A 20,831-nucleotide genomic window follows, 5' to 3' on the forward strand; every position below is an offset into this window, starting at 1 on the left:
CGCTTGTCTCCATTATTTTCGGCGGAGACAAGCGACAGCCGAAAATACATCTGCTCTCGCAGGAAATCTATAAGCGATTTGTTTGCTGAATGGGAAAGCTTGCCATTCAGCAGCGTAAGTCCTTACAAGTCCTCTTAATTTTTTAACTTTAAAGTAGCCATAACATCTCACACTTTAAAGTCAATGGCCTCAAAACCGGAAATCTTACTAATTTCGTACCACGACCATCATGACTGACATGACAAGGCTACGTGACACGGCATGCAGAGGTCCTACGCAAAATAAAAGTTCTTTGGGCTCGTCGCGCAAGATTTTCTCCCTCACGAGAGGAGGGCGTGACGAGCAATAATTTTGAATCTCTGTGGGCTTCATTTCGTTGTTAAGGTCATTGTTCTTCATCTCGGCATAAGACCTCTAATGAGATTTGCTTCGCTACTATTTTTGAAAATGTATGTTGCGCCGTAGCGCTCCCAAACAGAGTTAAACAGCAATTGCGTTATTTCTCATGTTGCCGAAGAATAAGGATGAGTTGCATTATTCGTTAAACTTAAGTTTATTTGTTAAGTTTTGTAATACTTTGTGGACTTTCATTTGCATCTACTTCTCTTGGTCAGAGAGGAGTTACCAGAGGAGTTCATTTTGTTGCTCTCGTGAGTTTGCCAGGTTACGTAGCTGACTCCAAATAATGCCCGGCTACCAAGCTGACAAAAGGCAAAATGGCGACAAGGGTGATTTCTCGTGAACCAAAAGATCCCCAGTGCGTATCTCGATTTCCTCTTATTATTAAATTAAAATATAAGCCTATGACAAGATCGCAACTGTAGGCGATATTTAAAAATACAGTGAAACTTCTTTAAGGTGTTTAACTGTTGTTTTGTGTTTTAATTTGCAGGGAATTATACAAAGAAGCATTGGAAAATGTCTCGGCTTACAACTCTCGGCTTCGGTATGAACGTCGACTTCGTATTCCGTTCATTGACGCGCAGACAGGTATTGCCATGAACAACTGCCACTTATGGATCAGCAAACTGGAGCGTCGAGCTGGCCAAACGCCGCATTACATTTACAGTTACCCAGCTAGGAGATGGCGAAAAAAGAAACGGCCTCCCCCAACAGAGCGACCTATTGAAGTCAGAGTTGTCGGCGAGGCTGATGGTAAGGTCCGGGGATTAGGTACCGTAGTCAGATGTGCGGGTGTTAATCGTCTATCTTAAGAACTTAAACTGCAGAATACCTAGCCGCCTTTTTGCATCTTGTTCTGTAAGAATAGCACCTCTGGTTATATGCCTAGTTTACAAGACACATTTAGTGTCATCCTGAAGCATAATAAACTGGCTGGATAATGTTCAAAGAATGGTCCATTCCATTTAATATCCAAACAATTTGAGGACTTTGAATTTTATCCCCTCAGAAAAGTAAACTTTTTACCTCACTCCCCCCCCCCCCCCCCCAAAGAAAAGAGGATCAAAGTGCTGACACACTTCCCCCTTCAGAATTTATATACGTGTAAGATCAAAGGAACAGTCACCCCCCAGAAAGGGCCTTAAAAGACTTCCCCTCTCCCCCTCGGATTTCCGAGACCCTCCATAAGGGAAGGAGTGCAGATAAAAAAATAGAATATCCCAATATAATTGGAAGGGTGTGGGCAGAAAAAAAAATACAGAATCATCACCATTATGTTCCTCATCCATCTGAGAAATCAAATACTTTTATCTCACTCTTTTGCACGTGTGAATTTCTTGTTAAGCTTGCTTCCCCATTTAAAAGTGGTTTTGAAAGGCAATCACACACTTTGAATAGGTCATCAAAGCAAAGCATCGTAATGCAACACATGACATGAATGCGTAAATCCAACACATGACATGACTCCCACCACTTTTGTCATAAGGCATGATTAAAAAGATTTCTCAGTAGTTTCTTTAGATATTTCTCTCAATTTGGCCACCGTAGTTACTAAAATATGTGGTATGGTTATGTTAGGGTTTGAGGTATGGAACTGATCTTATTGGCTTATTACATTGATAACACTTTTTTTTCAGGCTTTAATTTCACAGCTGCTTAAGTTGTGAATATAACTGTGATGTCAATCATGTCTTCATAAGACTGTCTTTGTTGTAATTTATGGCTCCAGAAACTATTCATACCCACTTTTAGGATGTTGGGAGGCACGGTGGCCTCATGGTTAGTGCACTCGTCTCTGGATCGAGTGGTCCATGAACCAAAACCTTTGATTTCCATAGGGATGGGGGACGAGTTCTGACAAAACGCAATTGATTGTCTAAATCATCCCTTTTAAATAGAACAAAACAGTGAAAGCATGGATACCATGGAGTCTGAAGGAGTTCCACCAGAGCAATCTGAATCAGAGATTGCCAGAGATGTTTCTGTGACAAAGGAAGATGAAATAATGAGACTGGAAGATAGTGATGGAGACGAAGATGTGCTGGAAGACATTGGTGCTTTATCCTCCGGTGATGAAGACTTCTATGTTGGTAAGAAGAAACCTATTAGCAAAGGACGACCTCGCAAGAAGATTCAACAACCTGCTAGTGTATTTCCTGAGCCTCAAGTCCATCATGTAAGAGAAACATGTTTAATACAATAGGGTGATTTGTCTTGTATGTAGATACAATAGGAGTCCATCTCTTTTATGCTTGGGGAACAGGGATGGTACAGTGGTGAGGGCGCTCGCCTCCTACCAATGTGGCCCAGGTTCAATTTCAGCCCGGTGCCATATGTGGGTTGAGTTTGTTGTTGGTTCTGGCCTTGCTCCGAGGGTTTTTCTCTGGGTTCTCTGGTTTTCCTCCCTCCACAGCAACCAACATGTCCAAATTCCAATTCAACCAGGATAGAAGACCCGCATGAAAACCAGCTGACTGTGTTGTTGTTTGCTTTATTGCGATAGTCAGGGAGGAAGTCTGGGAATGTCTGAAAAGAACACTTTGTTAGTTACTAAAATGTTTCACCAAACTGAAAGGGAGTCTGGACCATTTCACTTAGATGCCATTTGCTCAGGTTGTCAAAACATCAGTCACCAATGACAGTTGTTTTTGAACTGAACTACAAGTATTCTCAAGTAGATCACACTTACTGATACCCCTCAGTTCAAAGCATTTACATGTACAGTGGGGTTGATAATCATGTAATACTATTTTTGGTCATGTCAAGCTTAAGATTTCCGATAACGGAAGATTTTGTTAATCATTTTAATGTGAATGGTAGAGTTATTAAAACATGATGTTTCTCAAACAACATGTCACGATTATCAAATGCAAATTATTATAAGATTGGTAATGTTATATATAGAAGTGAAAGTGTGAAACTACATTAATTTTAGAATAAAATGATGCATGGAAAACAAAACGTATATATTAACTAAGTGAACAGTTTCTTTAGGATGGAAAAACCCACTTTAAACATTCAACAGTCTCCATATAATGTTGCCAAACTTATAATTATTTGCAATTCATAATGATGACATGTCGTCACCAAAATGTCATGTTTTAATATGGCTACTGTTTATTTTAAAAAGCTTAAGATTATTAGTGATATATTAGTGTCTCACACGTTTTGTTCCCTGTAGAAGACAATGCCCCCGATCCCTGGCCTTCTGCATGTGCGAAACATCACTAAGGAAGAGTTAGCTAGGATGGATCCTGAGGAGCGGAAAAAACCTTACGCATGCGAGAGTAAGTCAAATTATTATTATTTTCTTGGTGCCAACACTGTGCTATTAGTCATGTTTTAACCAACTGGAACTATCTACCAGACAACTATTAAGGACATTTCTTACGTTAATTTTAAGAGCTGCATTATGGAAATGTAATTATGAAGTATTTTAAGAGGTATAATATTGTTTTTACTTTATTTTATTCCATTTTATCTTTTTTTTTGTAACCTTTGGACTTCCTTTATGTAATTTTTATTGTGATGTATTTTAATATCATGATTTCAGTATAGGCTTATTTCATTGTAGTGTACAGTGTATAGTACAATATAGCATACTTGAACCACTATTCATGGTGTTGGCTCCCTCAATAAATATCTCTAGTTATTATTATCAATTATTTTGGTTATTTTATAGATTTCTGCTTGAAAAATATTATTTCCCAAAATTACTACTTGGTAATTTTTTTTCCTCGTTATTGATCAATCAGTTCAGTTATCTTTTGAGTGGAAGCAGAATTTACTATATCTCTCTTTACATAGGTCACCTAGCAGACTTTGATCCTTGGAAGATAGGACAAAGTGGTGTTGACAGACAAAGCATTGTGTTGTTCTTTTTGATATTTTGTAATATTCTGTTAGTTTGTGGGAGGCGCTACAAGAATGGCCCAGGACTAAAGTACCATTATACACATTACAATCATGAGCAGGAGACAGGTGCGACGATGCACCACGAGGAGCCAGTGATATCTCACCCGTCCACTCCAGCACCCACTGTCCGTCCAGAGTCTCCAAAGGTTCCTGCTTCACCTCCACAGCAGAGAGGTCCTGGGCGTCCCAAGAAAGTGCCAGGGAGTGGCACATCTCCAAACAACTACTGTGATTTTTGTCTGGGCGACGTGTATGAGAATAAGTCGACGGGATATCCAGAAGAACTATTATCATGTGCAGATTGTGGTAGATCAGGTACACATTGATTTGTATGATTTGGGCCACAATTGGATATAGTTTTTCTGGACTAATGTTTTTGTTATATGTTTTATTTAGGGCATCCTTCCTGTCTTCAGTTTACTGGCAAGTTGACAGAAAGTGTCAAGAAATACAAATGGCAGTGCATTGAATGCAAATCTTGCACCCTTTGTGGAACTTCAGATAACGATGTGAGACTTCCTAATGTGCATTTGAATTTTTGCTTGAAAATAATTACCATGATGCAGGGCTCAAAAAATACGTGAATTCCAGCTTACCCTTGTATCCAGTTGCTCTCAAATTGTGCTTGCCCTGGGCAAATCCTAGTGTGCTCTTTTGATGGTTTAGTTGGCAGACACTTGCCTGATCCCTTGCCTATTGTGAAAGTGAGAACGAAAGTGCTACCAAATTCTGTACATAGCTTGTAAAACTGGGCTATTTTCCAAACACTTGTGGTTTGCCTTGATTTGATACTAACCAATTTAAGGTAAAACCACTTTGAGAAGTGATCCTCTGATTGTAACAGTTTCTTGTGTTGTAGGATCAGTTACTTTTTTGTGATGGCTGTGATAGAGGATACCACATGTACTGTCTAAAGCCACCCATGCAAAAACCGCCTGAAGGTAAACTGTTCATCGATGACAACCTATAGGAGAATTTTGTTTACAATATTTGCCTCATTACAAGTTCTGAATATTAAACGGGCATAGCACGATTAACTTTCCCAAGGAATTTGAGATTTTACAAAGAATGTATGAGCTCATTAGTGCTTTTGCCACCTAGAAATTTGAAAGCCAATTTCTCCTTGAATATTACACCCAAAGAGCCAAAAAGCTCAGTGCGATTTACATATGTTCACAAGCTCTTTCAATGTTTGTAGTAAATTCGTTTCTGGCGTGTTGCCCTCTCTGTGCAGTCGTATGTTAATGAGGAAAATGTAAACAATGACATCTGCAATGATTCTCCTATAGATTCACTTTAAACCCCCATTTCCACTCTCACAGTACTGCAAAGTCAGGCGTAAAATGGGAGAAAGGGGTAGGGAGGGCAGGGATAATACTCTCCAGTGCTGGGTTTTGGTAAATCTATGCTTGCTGGTCCCTTAAACCAGCATATCCTATCCATGGAGGGGGAAGGGGGGAGGGAGGAGGCAGGGAGGGGGGCAGAAACACTTCAAGTCACTTCATATTACTGAAACCAGAGATAAGCACAGCATGATAGGCCAGTACAGGTGTGCTTGAATCAAGACTTTACCTTAACATTTCCTAATGGTGTCATCTAATTCTGGGCCTAGAAGACCACAAAACAGTTGTATTTAATTCTGTTGCTAGAATCTTGGCCTTCAGAAAGCATCACGAGTTGGTGGGAAATTTTTACTTCCTGGTATTGACCCCAACCTCATTCCCAGGGTCTCTCTTCCTCTCATGCCCTGGAGCGAGGGAGGGGCAGGAACAGGAGAGAGGTAGGAGAGGGGCAGGAAGAGGTTGATACTGACCCTTGCAAGGGAATACATGTGTGAGTGTGCACTGAATGTTTCCCGATACTTCTTGTCATTTAACATGTCCCTGCTTATTTTCTAGGTCATTGGACATGTGCATTATGTGAAACTGCCGTCACACCAGCTCCTGTCCCTCCGTCCCACATGATGATCAAGGCAGAGTGGCACTGAAATGATGCAATGAATATATTGCTATGCACACACGGGTGTGCATCGCAATATATTTTAGTGGGTCAAACACATTGTTATTATCCCCATACAGCTCCAAAGTCTTGGTGAAATCATCATACCCAGGGCTCGAAAAAATTCCGTTCTGTTCATTTGTCTGGGACAAGTAGATTTTCCTGCTGGGCAGGTAACTTTTCATCCTCACATGTCCAATGGTCAAGGACCCAGACAAGATTTCTTCCAACTAAATAAAAAAAGGTAAACTAAGATTTGCCTCAGGCAAGTAAATTTTGTGAGCTGCCTGTTTGAACAGCAAGCTTGAATTCAATTTTTTTCAAGCTCTGATACTTAGTGAATTCTATGTCATAATTGCTGTAAGGTGGGTGCATGATAGTTCACGAGGAAGATGCAACTATATGTTAAAGTAACACAAAACAAGCAAACAAGTCCAAATAAATTTATTAACTAAATGACAAGTCCCTTTTTTTGTGAAGCAAAGTCAACATCAAATGTTTTTCGTTCCTAATTAAATTATTCAATATTTTCTACAAACCCAAAAAATCATGCACATTTCCTTTAAATGTAAGTGTTTTCACAAAAGATTTATACTATTTGGGGAAGAACTTAACCACTAACAATTTGAGTGGCGACCTCCCAGCAATAGATCATTTTGTTATCCTGGTCATACATTTCCCATTGCACAATAACCTGGACCTGAAAGGAAAAAAGTACAAAAATTTATATCCTACAGTATTTATCATTTAGAAATACAATTTGATCATGCTTTGCAGATGCCTGGTTAATATGGACGTTTTACTGTTAAAGATGCTCATTATGGTATCTGGCTTTTTACTGAGTGAATTGTGCTGTGAAGGGGAATTTATAACGAATCCCTTTCCACTGGTGGGGAATTGAACGGTTGACCAGAAGAGGTGGGAAATTTGTACCTGAAAAATGTGTCAATTTGACTTATTTCTTGAGATTGTGAAGTGAGACGGCCATTCAATCAGGCCAGCAATTTGATTGGTTGTTACCATAGCAAAAAGAACTGTTAAATGGCGGAAACTTACATTAGGGTACAAACTCTTGATGGGAAGGACAGTTTTGAATGTATTTATGTTTTCCCAGCAGTCGTAGGGCATGCGATACCCTGATCTTGACATGCATCAGGTTGGTCGACAGGGAAGGGAACTCACAGGGGTCCAACATGTCCATGTACAACAGTGTTGGCTCTAGTGATGTTGTTGCCTGCAAAAGAACCAGACAGTAGTTATTAAAAGTTAAAATGGGTAAAGCATCCCAGATCATTATTACTACCTTCCTTAGTATAGACGGGATTTTACTCTTTCATTCAAATTACCAATCATCTTGTATCAGTTATAGAGGTGAAACTTAAACACTGATTTTAAGAAACTTGGCTTATAATCAACACTTTACCTCCATCCCCCCCTTTTTTCCTGGAATAGTTTTGAAAATCTCCATTTGCAGGTCATAGATAAGGAAATAGGAATATGGTGATGATAAACTTGAAGAAAAATTGGCCTGCCACGCCACTGTAGATTTCAAAATAATTTCGAAATAAAAGACAGCATACCCAGTGAAAAAATTAAAAGAAATTGAGCTTTGTAGAATGATACATTAAGTGGTTTCGATATTACAATAACAATGTTCTATTAAGTTATTTTTCTGCAAAAAAAACGTTCTACAAAATTTGATCAACTGATATATTTAAATACACTCATTTTTATGTTACTAGAAATGTATATTTTCCATGCCCAAGCTGAATATTCTTATTTTTCTGCCCACTTTAGGCTGATAATATTCTTGTGTGCTTTTATAGATAACAGAATATAGCACATGTATCTAATTTAAAAGTTGAATAAAACGGATGTGGCCAGGAACAGACCATTTCTGAGTAACCTTTTCCCTGTGTCAAAACAAGTCTTCATGCAAAAACCATTCATATGAAGATGTGTTCCGCCTACAGGTTCATTTGTATGCAAATCAAACTCATTTTCGTATGAGTTTTCGCACGAGGACTCTTTTGAAAAGGAGGTACAAGGTAACTAGGAAATGGCCTATTTGAACTCTCAAATAGAACTGTCTGATGTCTGTATGGTGTTACTTCATAATTTTCAATGGTAAAATAATAACGTTCATTTAAAAACATTATATCATTTTATTGTATTTCCTTTACCATCAACTGGCAAAAAAATATGTTCTTAACAACATTTCAGCCTTTAGTATATTCTTGGTATGTCCTTAGAATTTCGCCAAATTCAGCATCAAATTCTTATAACATGTAGATTCTAATGAATTAAGAGAGTATACATATTTTGCTCTGTTGAAGTGACTAAGAAATTAGTGCCTTCTAATCACTCTTTTTTTTTTTGTAAGAATATTGTTTTTCTGGCCGAGGCTGAATTATTCTTATTTTTCTGCCGATTTTAGCTTGAAAATATTCTTGTGAATACTCTTAGATTATAGCGTATGACATTTCTGTTTTCCAATGTTTCTGGTGTCTGGATGGTGTAAGAGTAATTTTGGAGCCAGCCTGCAAGCATTAAGGACGTTCGCGCGAAAATTTTCCAACATTGATTTTTTTCTGAGACTTTTACCACTGTAAGATGATGAGTTAGTTATGTCAGAAATGTAAAAAAAGGGGGGGTCACCGACTTCGTTTTGAAGAGAACATGCCCGGAAGAACACCCTAAATCTGATAAAATTGGGCTTCGTTAGCGAGAAAGGCCACAGTGTCTGTAAGCCCAAAAATATTGCAATTAGATCTTTGAAGTGAAATGTTCTCTGCCAAATATTGTTTCAGTGGACCTATTAAGTGAATTGAGTCAACTAGTGAGGTTCCTTAAAGAACAAGTTCGCGTTTAGCGACAGTAGTTTCATGTGCCTTACAGCCGCAAGATGTGGACAGAAATTTTTTTATTTCCCATATTAATTTTTTGTTCATTTTTGGACAACGTGGAGATAATTCTAAATAAAATCTGTTTCTGGAAAGAAAAGTAGGGGTCACCGAACGTTCAAGATCGTTAAATCCAAGCAAAGCTATAGCAATGGCTATCTGCCCACTCATTGTTCGTCTTAGTACTTAACGCGCGCGCCCGATGCATGACGTGCGTGTGAATTTGCGTGCGCAGTAAGGATGCGCAGAAACAATTCGCACATAACTTCCTGCAGAAATGTTCATAAGCATAAAACATACGGCTAGTGCTGTTTTTGAAGCTTTTTAGCTAGTTTTACCGTTTAAAGAAAGGAAGAATTTTATACGGTTTAGTTAAAAACATATAGCTGCATTGTATTTACAAATTTTCAACACAAAATTATATTCTTTTCAAAATTATTCTTAAAAATATTCTTAAAATTTCGCAAATTTCAGCCTCGATATTCTGTCTGTTCTTACTTGGCGTAAAGTTGACTTGGATGACCTCCTCCGTACCTTTCTTCACTACACATGGTTGCTTGTCGCAGGGATCGATGTCCACAAAATTAATTTTTGACGTCGCTGTTCCTTCTCCTAAAACAATTATTAAAACAGAAGAACTTGGTATTAAAAATACGATAAAACGACATACCGTTTGCGTAGACGATATTTTAAGAGAACTCATGACCGCAGATAGTTTTTCTCACACACACAGTTGCTTGCTGAAATTCTATTCTACGCAATGACTCTGAAACGTTATTACAGAAAGTTAATTGTCAATTGAATATTTAGGCAAAAATGTCAGTAAGCACTTAATGACTGACCCCAAGGGAAACAGTGAGTTTTGTTTCCCCGAGACCCTCAGACCCTCAATGTTCGACGGGGGGAACATTGAAGTCGAGGGGAAACAAAACTCACTGTTTCCCGCGGGACCAGTCGTTACGTGTTTTGTTATACCTCCCAACTCAAAAATAGAAAACTGAAAAAAACTGCGAAGAAATCGTTTGCTTAACGCCGGCTGGCTCTCAAATTTGCCACGGTTTCAAGGAACACGACCTGATCACGTGCGAGTCGAAAGTTCAGGTTTCCCAAGTCTTAGCGATCTTTGCGGGTTTTTTTTCCACGATCCGCGAAAAAAGTTCCAGCAAAAAACGGTTCCCGCAAAACTTTTGTCCGGAAAAATTCACTCCACTAGTGAAATGAATATACATATATATACAAACATCACCGGATGTAGAATCTTGTTGATGCCATTTATTTAGAGCGTTTAAAACTTGACGTCCCTTTCGTTCAGAAACAAGACAATGGAATTAGAAACAAAACTTTGTGAAATAAATCGATGAAATTGCACTTGGCACACTACAGGTGTAGCTAGTAAAAAGTTTACTGTAGCCTGCCTAGCAAGCGTCCCCGTACAAAGAGCTTTTGGCAAAAATTCTCTCCCCACCACCCCTGCTTCGTCGAGTTTTTGCTCTCGCTCCAATTTACGCAAAAGCACTACGCAGGCTAAGTTTACAGAGAAGCTAAAGGGAACTACCAGCCACACTAGGGCAAGATGTAAAAGTGACACTGATTGCCGTGTTTAACATCTCTACCTGTTGTTTCCTTTGCGTTTGCCTTGTAGCGTAATCAATAAAAATTCAAATGTTCTAATTCAAATTAAACGCGACTTCCTGAAATCGCAAAAATTGATACCCAGCAAGAAAACCCACTCTTTCACAATCGCAAAACTTAGTTCCCGCAAAGTACAAAAAAAATCGTGGACACGCTGAAACTCCCGCAAAAATTTCGCTTCACACGGTATCTAGAGACCTTTGGAACATTCAGTGGAATTTCGAGTAAAACACATTGTACAATAGTCCCAGACATGCTTCACCATGAATGCCGATGCCCTCCATACAAAACATCTTTTAATTAACGAACTAAAGAAACAGTGATTGTGTTTCGCACTTTTAATTTCTACTACATTTGTTTGCGCTTTGGCAACAGACAAAAGTATAACTATGACTTTTGAAATACGGTAACATGATCATGTATTATGTATTGGCATTATCGGACAATCTAGTCCATAATTTTAGCGTGTGTTAGTAATTGTACATTTCCTTAAATATTTTCTGAGATGGCTTTGGAGTCCGATTCGTGATCGGCAGATGCGGAGACAGGAACCACAGACATAAGTGGAATCAGTGGGTGGAGCAAGGGCCCTGGCCTTCTGACGTTCTCTCCTGGTATCCACTGTGATGTGCAGAAGCTTTTCTCCCTCTCGTAGGGCTTCAGTGCAATTTGTTTTCCACGCACTCCTGTCACTGGCAAGAGTCTCCCATGAATTGATTGGAAGACCAATGGCCTGCATGTCCCTCTTCGCCACGTCCTTGAAACGGAGCTTCGGTCGTCCTACCGGCCTTTTTCCTTGTACTAGTTCCCCGTACAAGAGTTGCTTGGGAATGCGGCCCTCATCCATTCGATGTACATGGCCAATCCACCGCAGACGTCTCTGGCGAAGAAGGGTGTATACGGAGGGGATGCCTGCTCTCTCTAAGACAGCACTGTTCGTAATGCGGTCCTGCCAGGAGATGGAGAGGATGCGCCGCAAGCAGCGCAGGTGGAACACATTCAGGCGTTTTTCTTGTGCTGCATACGTTGTCCAGGACTCGCTACCATAGAGGAGCGTACTGATGATGCAGGTTCTGTAGACAACCATTTTGGTGGGAGTAGTGAGCTTCTGATTTTCCCAGACACGTTGTGAAAGCTTTGACATGTTGGTTGCAGCGTGCCCAATCCTCTTTCCTATTTCGGTGTCAAGGGAGGTGGTGCTAGTAACAGTAGAACCAAGGTAGATGAAGCTGTTGACCGTTTCAAGTGCATAGTCCTTGATGAAGAGAGAGGAGGAAACCTCTGTATCCTGAGTCATGATTTTGGTTTTTTGGAGGCTGATGGTTAGGCCGAAGTCAAACAAAAGTTGCAAGAAAGCGGAGCTTACCACAGTTCATAATCTCGACATGTTTACTGGAACCTAAGCTGAGAAAAGCGAGCGCTACCACGGACAGCATCAAGGACCCTGCCATCTTGAAATCTTGGGTACCTACGTGCACTGCAAACTAGGACTTTCGAGCACAATGCAACTGCAAGATAGAAAAGATCGGATTTATAACAGGCCGACTGTCAAATACTCTTGAACAGCAAAGCCATTGGTCGACTGAAGGTTGCGTCACATTGTGAACGTATGATTGTGGCGTGAGCTCGCATTTCTTTGCGGTCACACTCCTCCCAGAGATATCATGGGGTACCCCCGGAGTGATCGTCAGAAATTGCCTCCAAAGGTCTCCAGTGTAAATTGCTTTGACTTGGCTCAATACCACGCCAACAGTAAGATCAGAGCCAAATAAATTATTATGTTCCGGGCCTAGACACCCAGGTACAGGTGTCATAAGTTTACCAAAAGCTACTGTACTTTTCACGCGTCACGTACTAATATTTCTGCCCTCATCACGTGTCACTGCTTAAACCCTTTTCCATCCTCATGGAAGATAACATGTTTCGTATGTGACCACCCCCGGGCCACCCCCGGATCGGGACTTCCAGCTGCTCAAAGAATTGCCTACTTTCACAGCAGGCAGATGCTGTAGAACAATAGACTGGAGACAAAGAGATCATATGACCTCGCTTTGTTGTTGTTTCTCATCGCGCGAAGGAACAGAGACCCTGTTTACTAAGACCATTTTGCATTGTTTCTCCACCAAAATGGCAACAATTCACTCTTGCCTGAGCAAAGACAATTGATGAAGACCATATAATTGTTCAATTACAGCTGAACTTTGAAGGAGAAAAAACATCAAATGCAGCGTGTTACAACCTGTTGTGACCTTACGCTCCGAGGTGATGTAAAACAGACAAAAAGGTACCATCTTTTCTCAGTTATCGTGGAGAAAATATACGCCAAAATCATTTGTTTGAACGGGTGAAACATCTGGCTGATTACAATACAACTGACAAAGGCAGGGATTTGATTATATTTTAGTTTTTTTTTTTTTTCTGTTAATGAGAAATCAGTAGAAATAAGTAATTTCAGGTGTATTTTGTGCATACATACATACGCCATTCCGGGCCCCATTGAAGGTAATTTCGCCGAATTGCTATTTTTGTAGTTTGTTTTTGTTGTGTTATTGCACCAAGGCAAGTTTTTTTGCGAACGTTTTGACTAGATTCCGAAAACTCGATAAAGCTAATTGCTTTCAAACAATCAATCAACCGATTTTTCAGTTTCGCAGTCTTCGAGTAGTTAGTTACACCACAGTCAGAGCATGTTTTAAACATCCTTTTTCCAACACAGTTCCAAAGTTCCTTGGCATTGTTACAGTACCCGCACGACTAATAATATGTTAGATCTCTTAACAAGGAAACAGCATTTCTCGTCTTCTTCATCATCTTCATCATCTCTATTTGAAATACACGGGATCATCACATGCATACATAGCTTATCTTTCAGTAAACCGTACACTAGCCTGCGAAAACAGCCGTTCTTCTTCGCTCCCGGCCCGAGAAAGAATTTAAGGACGGCTGTTTTCCCAGGCTAACTGTATATTCTTAATAAGAAAAATAAAAGAATTGCGCATTTAGTCAACTGCAATGAGTTTTATCTTCAACGACAACTCCTGGTCTACTGCATGACAGTAAAAAAGTGTGCCTGCAGTACACAACCGACCACGCCCAAAGGTTATAAGTCATGGACGCGTTGGCCCAACGGATAGGTTGCAACAGTTGGTCAAGAAATTAACACTGATTTAGTCATTGTTAATGCATAATGTTATCAGAAATGGAAAAAACATTGACAAATAAACCTACGTGCTCATTTTCAGGTTTGTAAACTTTAAGGGGGAATTCTTATGGACGTTAGAAAATGAGATTGATTTGTAAGGGAAGATGTTTTGCCCTCCAGTCACGCTCCAGTTTTCCATACAATCCATGTAATTTTGCAAGTTTTCAAAGTGCCATAAAATCTTTGCCTTTCGGTTTAAGAGCCTAGGATTTTCCATTCTTCCTAATATTTTAACCCTTTCTTATTTCCAATAGTTACATTCCGGCAGCTTCCTTTTGTAGTGTGATTAATAAGGGAAAAGGTTTTGGGAGGGCAATTGCAAAGCTTCCTCGCTTCACTACAAATCGTCATTAAATCGATCTCAACCTTACACCGCATTGGTCTGAAAATTGCTCTATTGGCTACTTTAAACATGTTCTTTCCAGTTCTGAAATTCATTTAGCTGTAGTAAAAAGTTTAGACATTATTGGTCACGTGACCAACTGTTGCAAAAGGCCTATTTACACCAGTAAGAGACAGTAAAATGGATAAACAATTATACATCGGTAACTTGCATGCACCGAAGCCGGACACGTAAACCCCAGAAACGACAATAAACCTCTGATGATGTGGAAGTCATTTTCGAAAGCAAACGTCCAATCATACCGTTCTAATGGTTTCTATTTGATTGCGTAATGAGAGACTGTTCACAGCCCTTTATTTTTTTCGATCGTTGATAGAGAGGCTGAGAGCAATCTAGCCTAAAATTGATCGAAAATTATTGGGTTTTGTGTGAAATGATTATCATCTGAATCGGATATTAGCTATAGAGATAGATACATACCGTTTTGCACGCAATCTCTTTCCACTCTTTCGAGGAATTTGTAACGCTGGATGGGATCGCAAACAGTTACACGTTAACAGTGTAGCCCATGTTTTAAATAACAAACGCTAGAAAAGTATCGATGTATAATTAAATTGTTTGGAATGACTTTGGGACGATAAACTTTGTTTCGATGAACATGTTTGTAACATGAAAAAAGATAACTAATCAATTCAATGTAATTAGTAAATTTCATGAGCTAATATCTGCCACTATATTACTACGTCTCTACAAAGCGTTTATAGTATCACATTTATTTTATTGTTCCACTATATTATTGTTCCACTATATGGCATTTTTGCGATTCTAGGAAAAGGGATAAGTTAGAAACATTGAATAAATGCATTCTTAGGGTCATTTTAAACGACAGAGTTTCATCATACAATATTCTCTTAGAACGGATAGTAGACTTATACAGCGGCTAAGTTCTGGAATGCTTTACCTGACAGATTAAGAGCTATTTTTTGTCTCAATGACTTTATTAGAGCAATTCGACAACATGAATTAATTGGCTGATTGGAATTTCTTCTAAGTTAATATTCTATTCAATATACATAGTGTTACATTATTTTGATTTTAATTTTCTCGGAGATACTAGCTTATTTTTGGCTACTCAAAATCTGAGATAAAATAAAGTTGTATGTATGTATATGTATGTATGTCCTTCACGTTACACCGGAAGAATTTTAAAACGCAGCTTTTTTCTACGGTTTGGCTTATCGTCCATACTAATCCGTCACGAAAACAGAGCTTTTCGAAAGCGCGCTTCAAACCGGACGAATACAAAACGCCGGCTTTTCGTTTTCGTGTGGACGGAAAACATTTTGAAAACGGAGCTTTCGAAAACGATGACGTCACGCTAATGGTGTGATTTTACTGACCGAGTTTTCCTCAACTGAACACAAATCCATCCAGCGTTTTTAAATTCCTCCGGCGTGGTGTGGACGGAAAACACTTCACTCGTTTTCAGAGTGAAACCTCCGTCTTCAGTTACCTCTGGCGTAGTGTGGTCGGGGCGTTAGTGAACGTTAAAAAGAACAAAAATGTTTTTAAAAAAATGACTTAGCACACTTAATGATCAGCATATGTACACTGATAATGATGCATCAGGTTCTATTTAACTCCCCCTGTTAAATTGTGGTAGACAAGGCGAACTAAAAAGCCCTGTGACTCGAGAGAAAGGGTTACGTTTATAAAACTGTAAACCTGTTTCATCTATAAAACTGAACAGATGTAAACGGTACGTTTCCTCTCCAAAGTTGTTAAGCAACATGACTTGTTCTCATGCCAACGTGCTCACCGACAAGCATGCTCGCGATAGTTTGATCGGATGGCTGATTGCACTTAAAGAAAGATTTACCAAAATACTAACTGCATTGTTCTTTTGTTTCCATTTGACTCTATATCTTGCGATTAGGGCGCAGACAAATTCAACCTAACCTTGAATTGAATACCTGTGAGGGGATTATTACAATATTTAGAGAGCAAGCCACATCAGCCCTAGCTGGTTTTCATGCTGGTCCCCCATCCTGGTCAAATTGAAATTTGGAGATGTTGGTTGCTGTGGAGGGAGGAAAACTGGAGAACCCGGAGAAAAACCCTCAGAGCAAGACGAGAACCAACAACAAACTCAACCCACATATGACACCGGGCCGGAATCAAACCCAGGCCACATTGGTGGGAGGCGAGCGCTCTCACCGCTGCGCCATCACTGCCTCCCTGGGTTTGGAATATTTTATCAGTGACTGGCTAAGAGATCCATAAGAAAATTCCAAAATTAGGCGTCTGATTCAGACTAGAATCAAGCTCATTCTGATGATTTTTTGACTGCAATTTAATGTGACACAAAGCAACTTACAAACATCCTCTTTTTTCAAAAGCAAAACTGAAAGTATTATTTTTCACTATAATTAAAACGTGCCTTAGATAAATTGCATTCAAGTCTTTTCAGTGAAATCAATGTAAAGATTCTTTTTGTTCTATGCTAATTAGTAATACAGTTATCATTATTTTTTAAAAAACAAAACATCATGCACACTTTCCTTCTCGCTCAAAGTCTTGTTACTAAACATTTTTACACTTTGAAATTGAAGTGGCAAAAAATGAAGCAAGCCTGAAATCACATTTCAACAAAGTCATCTTCCCCGCTAACAATTTTGACAGGCAGCAACCAGCAATAAACCACTTTGGCATCCTGGTCATGCAGTTCCCATTTGACATCAAGTTGCAACTGAAAAAAAGTAACAACAATAATGGAAATACATAAGATATATACAAAGACAAAATCTACACTCAGACCAACAAACCCTTGTTTGTTTTGTTAGTTTGAATTTTGCGAAAAAAAAAAAAAGAAAGAAAAAACTAGCAAGACAGGTTGTTACATGTTACGGGAAAATGTCCAAGCATTTATTAGCTAAGACTAATTACTAGCTTTGTATGTAAATCACCCTTTTCAGATCATTTGAGTTTCCTAAAACATTCATGCACACCAGAAATGATTACACTTGAAAGAACAACCCTCAAGAGTAGCAGTCACATGATCTGAAGTTGGACAACAACCAACCAAGTTAATGAGGTCCATATCATTGACATTCTTTCCCAAGTTTAACGATAAATGAAATCCTCCTTGGTGCTATATCACCAATGTAGTAGATAACAAGAATTCATTTTAAAATATAAACCAACATGTAGGTTGATGAAAACAAAGTCAAATACAGCTTCAGTTACAGCTGACTCTTGCTATCCCAAACTGTGTTTAATAATATTATACTTAGTATTTTTTTGCGTGTGTGTTTGTTATTTTTGTGCCATCACCTAGGTGTAGGTTTTAAAGGAGGAAGGAAGGAGAACCAGAGTACCAGGGACTGTGAAGCAAGGCGAGAACCAACAACAAACTCAACCCACTTATGGCACCAAGTCAAAATCAAACCCACACCACATTGGTAGGAGGTGAAAGCTCTCACCACTGCGTCATCCCTCATCATATTTAAGTGCCCCCCATCTGTATGATTGTCCTTTTGTGAAAGTGAAGAATGATTGTCGCAGGAAATTTTCCAATTTAAGCAATTGGAAGCAGAAGCCTGAAAAAAATCAGGGCTTCAACGGGATTTGAGCCCGTGACCTCCGCGAAATACCGGTGCGATGCGCTACCGACTGAGCTATGAAGCCACACATTGGAAAATTTCCTGCGATGATCATTCTTCACTTTCATCTACAACCACAGTTGAATTATTTCATATATACTTCACATTGTCCTTTTTTGCACTGAATTTCAGATGTCAGTATAAAGTCACAAGAGAACCTCAAATTTAATTGTACAAGGAGATAAATTAGCTGGCTAACAATGTACTTGGTTCTCACTGCAGCCAGGAGAAATTTACTGGAAGGATGGTTTAAGTCAGATAGAACTTACCGCAGGGTATTCGCTCTTGACTGGAAGGGTAGCTTTGAATGTTTGTGTCTTCTCGGCAGGCATTGGGCATGTAATTCCATGTTCTTTACATACTTCAGGGTTATCAACAGGGAAAGGTACTTCTACTCCCTCAATGATTCCATAAACAAAAGTCTTGCCTTCTGTGATGTTGCTGTCTGCAAACAATCACGCAATGTAAGCGATTTATTCTCACACTGATTACTTAATAATAAGGGAACATATGACAGGTCTGAAATAAGTTTTTCTTTTTAGGTAGAAGTAAGAAACATTGCAGCCTGACAATAAGTCTTACCAAAGCATAATCAGAAAAAAAGTTTCTTTTGAATTGATTCATTATTTTTTACTGCATAGCTTCTTGAGGGAACTTGATATTATAAATACTTAAACAAGTTCAAAATTTTCACTGCTTAAGGCAAGTGCACTGGTTTGCCTATTACTACAGTATAGCACCCTGCGGCCCTGAGGAAGTTGTTCAATAAATATTAAAAATTATTTGGTTTTCAAGAATTCTTTAGTAGCTTTGCTAATTTATTAGATCGTGATTTAATTATTCAATAACAGTCAACACTTGAGTAGTCACACTTTGGCAATGGAAAAGCAGCTGCTTGAAAGACCATGCCTGGTGAAAAACCTTCATCTTGCAAAGATCCTTTAAAAATTAATGATGTTGTGAAAATCTTAGCATGGCTCCTCCAATAACTTTGAGCAAATTCTTCAAAGATCCTTAACTGATCTTGGTCAAGGTCTTTGACGATCCCCACAAGGATTTTGAAAAAGATTACTTACATGTAAGATCCAAAACCTTTGAGGATCTCAATTAAGATTTGGCTCAATAAGATCCCCCTAACAACAGATCAAAAATGTATTTTAACACTGTTATGTCTCAACTTTTTAAACCTGAGGCCCTCGGGGGGGGGGGGGGGGGTACTTCAGGAATTTCTGGGTGGGGATGTGCTGCTGGGACCCTGGAACCCTTAGCCTATACCAGAGCTAGTTCAGCTGAATTTTGTTACCCTAGACTAGAGTAACCAGTACTAAAACCACTGATTTCCATCTGAATCCCGATTTTTGACAGTTAATAATATCCAGTAGTGTTTTATGATAGTCATCTTCGACGCTGTTGAGGCTGAGTTGCAAAAATTTAAACTTGCTGATCAGTCATTTTTTTTATATTTTTGAGTGGCAATTCCTGATTTCCTTAGTTAAGATAAAATCTTCAACCAACTGGTCAGTTTCGTGAATGATACCCTATTCTAAACCCAAATGCCCTGATTTATATACCCTATGCTAGAGTAAATTGCTTGAAAACCATACCCTTCACAGCGTCACATACCTATATAGGCCATATATGGCAGTACCCCCTCTCCCCCCGGCCTAAGGCACCCTGTCATCAACTTAATTTCACTTCAGAATGATGTCTACTAAATGCAAAGGTTTTTGCGCCAGATTAGGACCACACGGAAAAAGTACTTTTGCAAGATAATTAACCAACATTGTTTTGAAAAAAGAAGGAAAGGATATTTCTTCACAGATTTCCTCAGAATTTGTCCTTACATTTAGAAATGCAAACACATTTATAAAGATCTTACAACTACATGGTAAATGGTAACATAAAAACCACTTTTGGAATGTTTTCAACAAAATCGTTGCAACAGCTAAAATACAGTCAAAATAGCTTTTCCTCACAACCAGGAACTAATCACATGTTGAATAGGTTTGCCACATAAAATGAAGGGGTAACCACGCATTTTTTAAAATTATTCAATCAACTTTTTTGAAAACTTTTATGGTGTCCATAACATTTTTTCCTGGTACCTCCCAAGTAAGTGAAACATCTGCATCTCTTGCACTTGTTTTGCTCACTAACTACACCATCTGTAGCGATAGTTTTTCAGCTCGAAGCCGTTAATGGTTGGTTAGCGATACACTGATATTGCGATATTCCTGGTTTTTAGTACAGGTTCATTAAACTTGATATTTTGGTCACAGGAGGAAAATTGTGCTTTCGCTTTAGTACTTCAGGTAGCATAGTTGATAACGTCAATGCCAACCCTTGTGCACGCGTGGCGTTTGAACCATGCCTAGCGTGATGCACAGAACAAAAATAGGCACCTTAACTATGACCAAAATTGAACTTTACTATGCCAAATTTAATTTACAATAAAGCACTTATTACAAACTCTAGAATGGCACTTAATGATATTCAAATAAATGCCTCCCCAAAAAGTGCACAAATTGAATAAGTGGAACCTGAGTAGGGTATGAATAAGAGGGGATGTATCAGGGGTGCACCCAACCTTTTTTCTTGTAGGGTGATACATCTGGTCCTTAATATTCTTTTAATTTTAATTATTCATTTATTAATTTAAACAATTTGCCAAAGGCAGGTGAGATGCAAAAGAACATTTCATCCCCTACAAGGTGTGTCACCCTTACCCAGCCTACAAATTGTAAAAACAAATAATGGACACCCCTAAGAAATAA

The 20,831-nt window shown here is 39.0% G+C and overlaps 3 protein-coding genes across 4 annotated transcripts in view; 1 reads left to right on the top strand and 2 right to left on the bottom strand.

Annotated features, from left to right (window-relative positions):
* The first annotated feature begins 709 nt into the window (after positions 1–709).
* LOC145483893 (zinc finger protein ubi-d4-like) lies at positions 710–8,631 on the top strand. Its single transcript, XM_081462453.1, has 8 exons — positions 710–757; positions 893–1,155; positions 2,301–2,578; positions 3,584–3,689; positions 4,309–4,632; positions 4,714–4,826; positions 5,177–5,258; positions 6,216–8,631. Exons 1-8 carry the CDS (start codon positions 717–719, stop codon positions 6,302–6,304), a joined length of 1,296 nt encoding a protein of 431 aa, XP_081318579.1. The 5' UTR covers positions 710–716; the 3' UTR covers positions 6,305–8,631.
* Positions 7,494–14,347, bottom strand: LOC145483895 (NPC intracellular cholesterol transporter 2-like). Of its 2 annotated transcripts, none has more exons than XM_081462457.1 (2): positions 9,717–10,715; positions 7,494–7,549 (listed from the first exon to the last, which is right to left on the bottom strand). In XM_081462457.1, exons 1-2 carry the CDS (start codon positions 9,919–9,921, stop codon positions 7,494–7,496), a joined length of 261 nt encoding a protein of 86 aa, XP_081318583.1. In that variant the 5' UTR covers positions 9,922–10,715. The 2 variants fall into 2 exon arrangements, with proteins under 2 accessions (XP_081318583.1, XP_081318582.1); XM_081462456.1 differs by lacking the exon at positions 7,494–7,549 and adding an exon at positions 12,217–14,347 and having other exon boundaries at positions 9,611–9,830.
* A 2,398-nt stretch (positions 14,348–16,745) lies between these two features.
* LOC145483884 (NPC intracellular cholesterol transporter 2-like) overlaps positions 16,746–20,831 on the bottom strand; it is a 6,210-nt gene continuing 2,124 nt past the window's right edge. The window contains exons 3-4 of the mRNA XM_081462444.1: positions 18,327–18,502; positions 16,746–17,144 (exon numbers count right to left, since the gene is read on the bottom strand). Of these exons, the coding sequence (XP_081318570.1) occupies positions 17,034–17,144; positions 18,327–18,502 (287 nt within the window). The 3' untranslated portion in view covers positions 16,746–17,033. The remainder of the gene's footprint in view (positions 17,145–18,326; positions 18,503–20,831) is intronic.

This window comes from Orbicella franksi, chromosome 4, assembly GCF_964199315.1.
Source record: "Orbicella franksi chromosome 4, jaOrbFran1.1, whole genome shotgun sequence".
Classification (NCBI taxonomy): domain Eukaryota; kingdom Metazoa; phylum Cnidaria; class Anthozoa; order Scleractinia; family Merulinidae; genus Orbicella; species Orbicella franksi.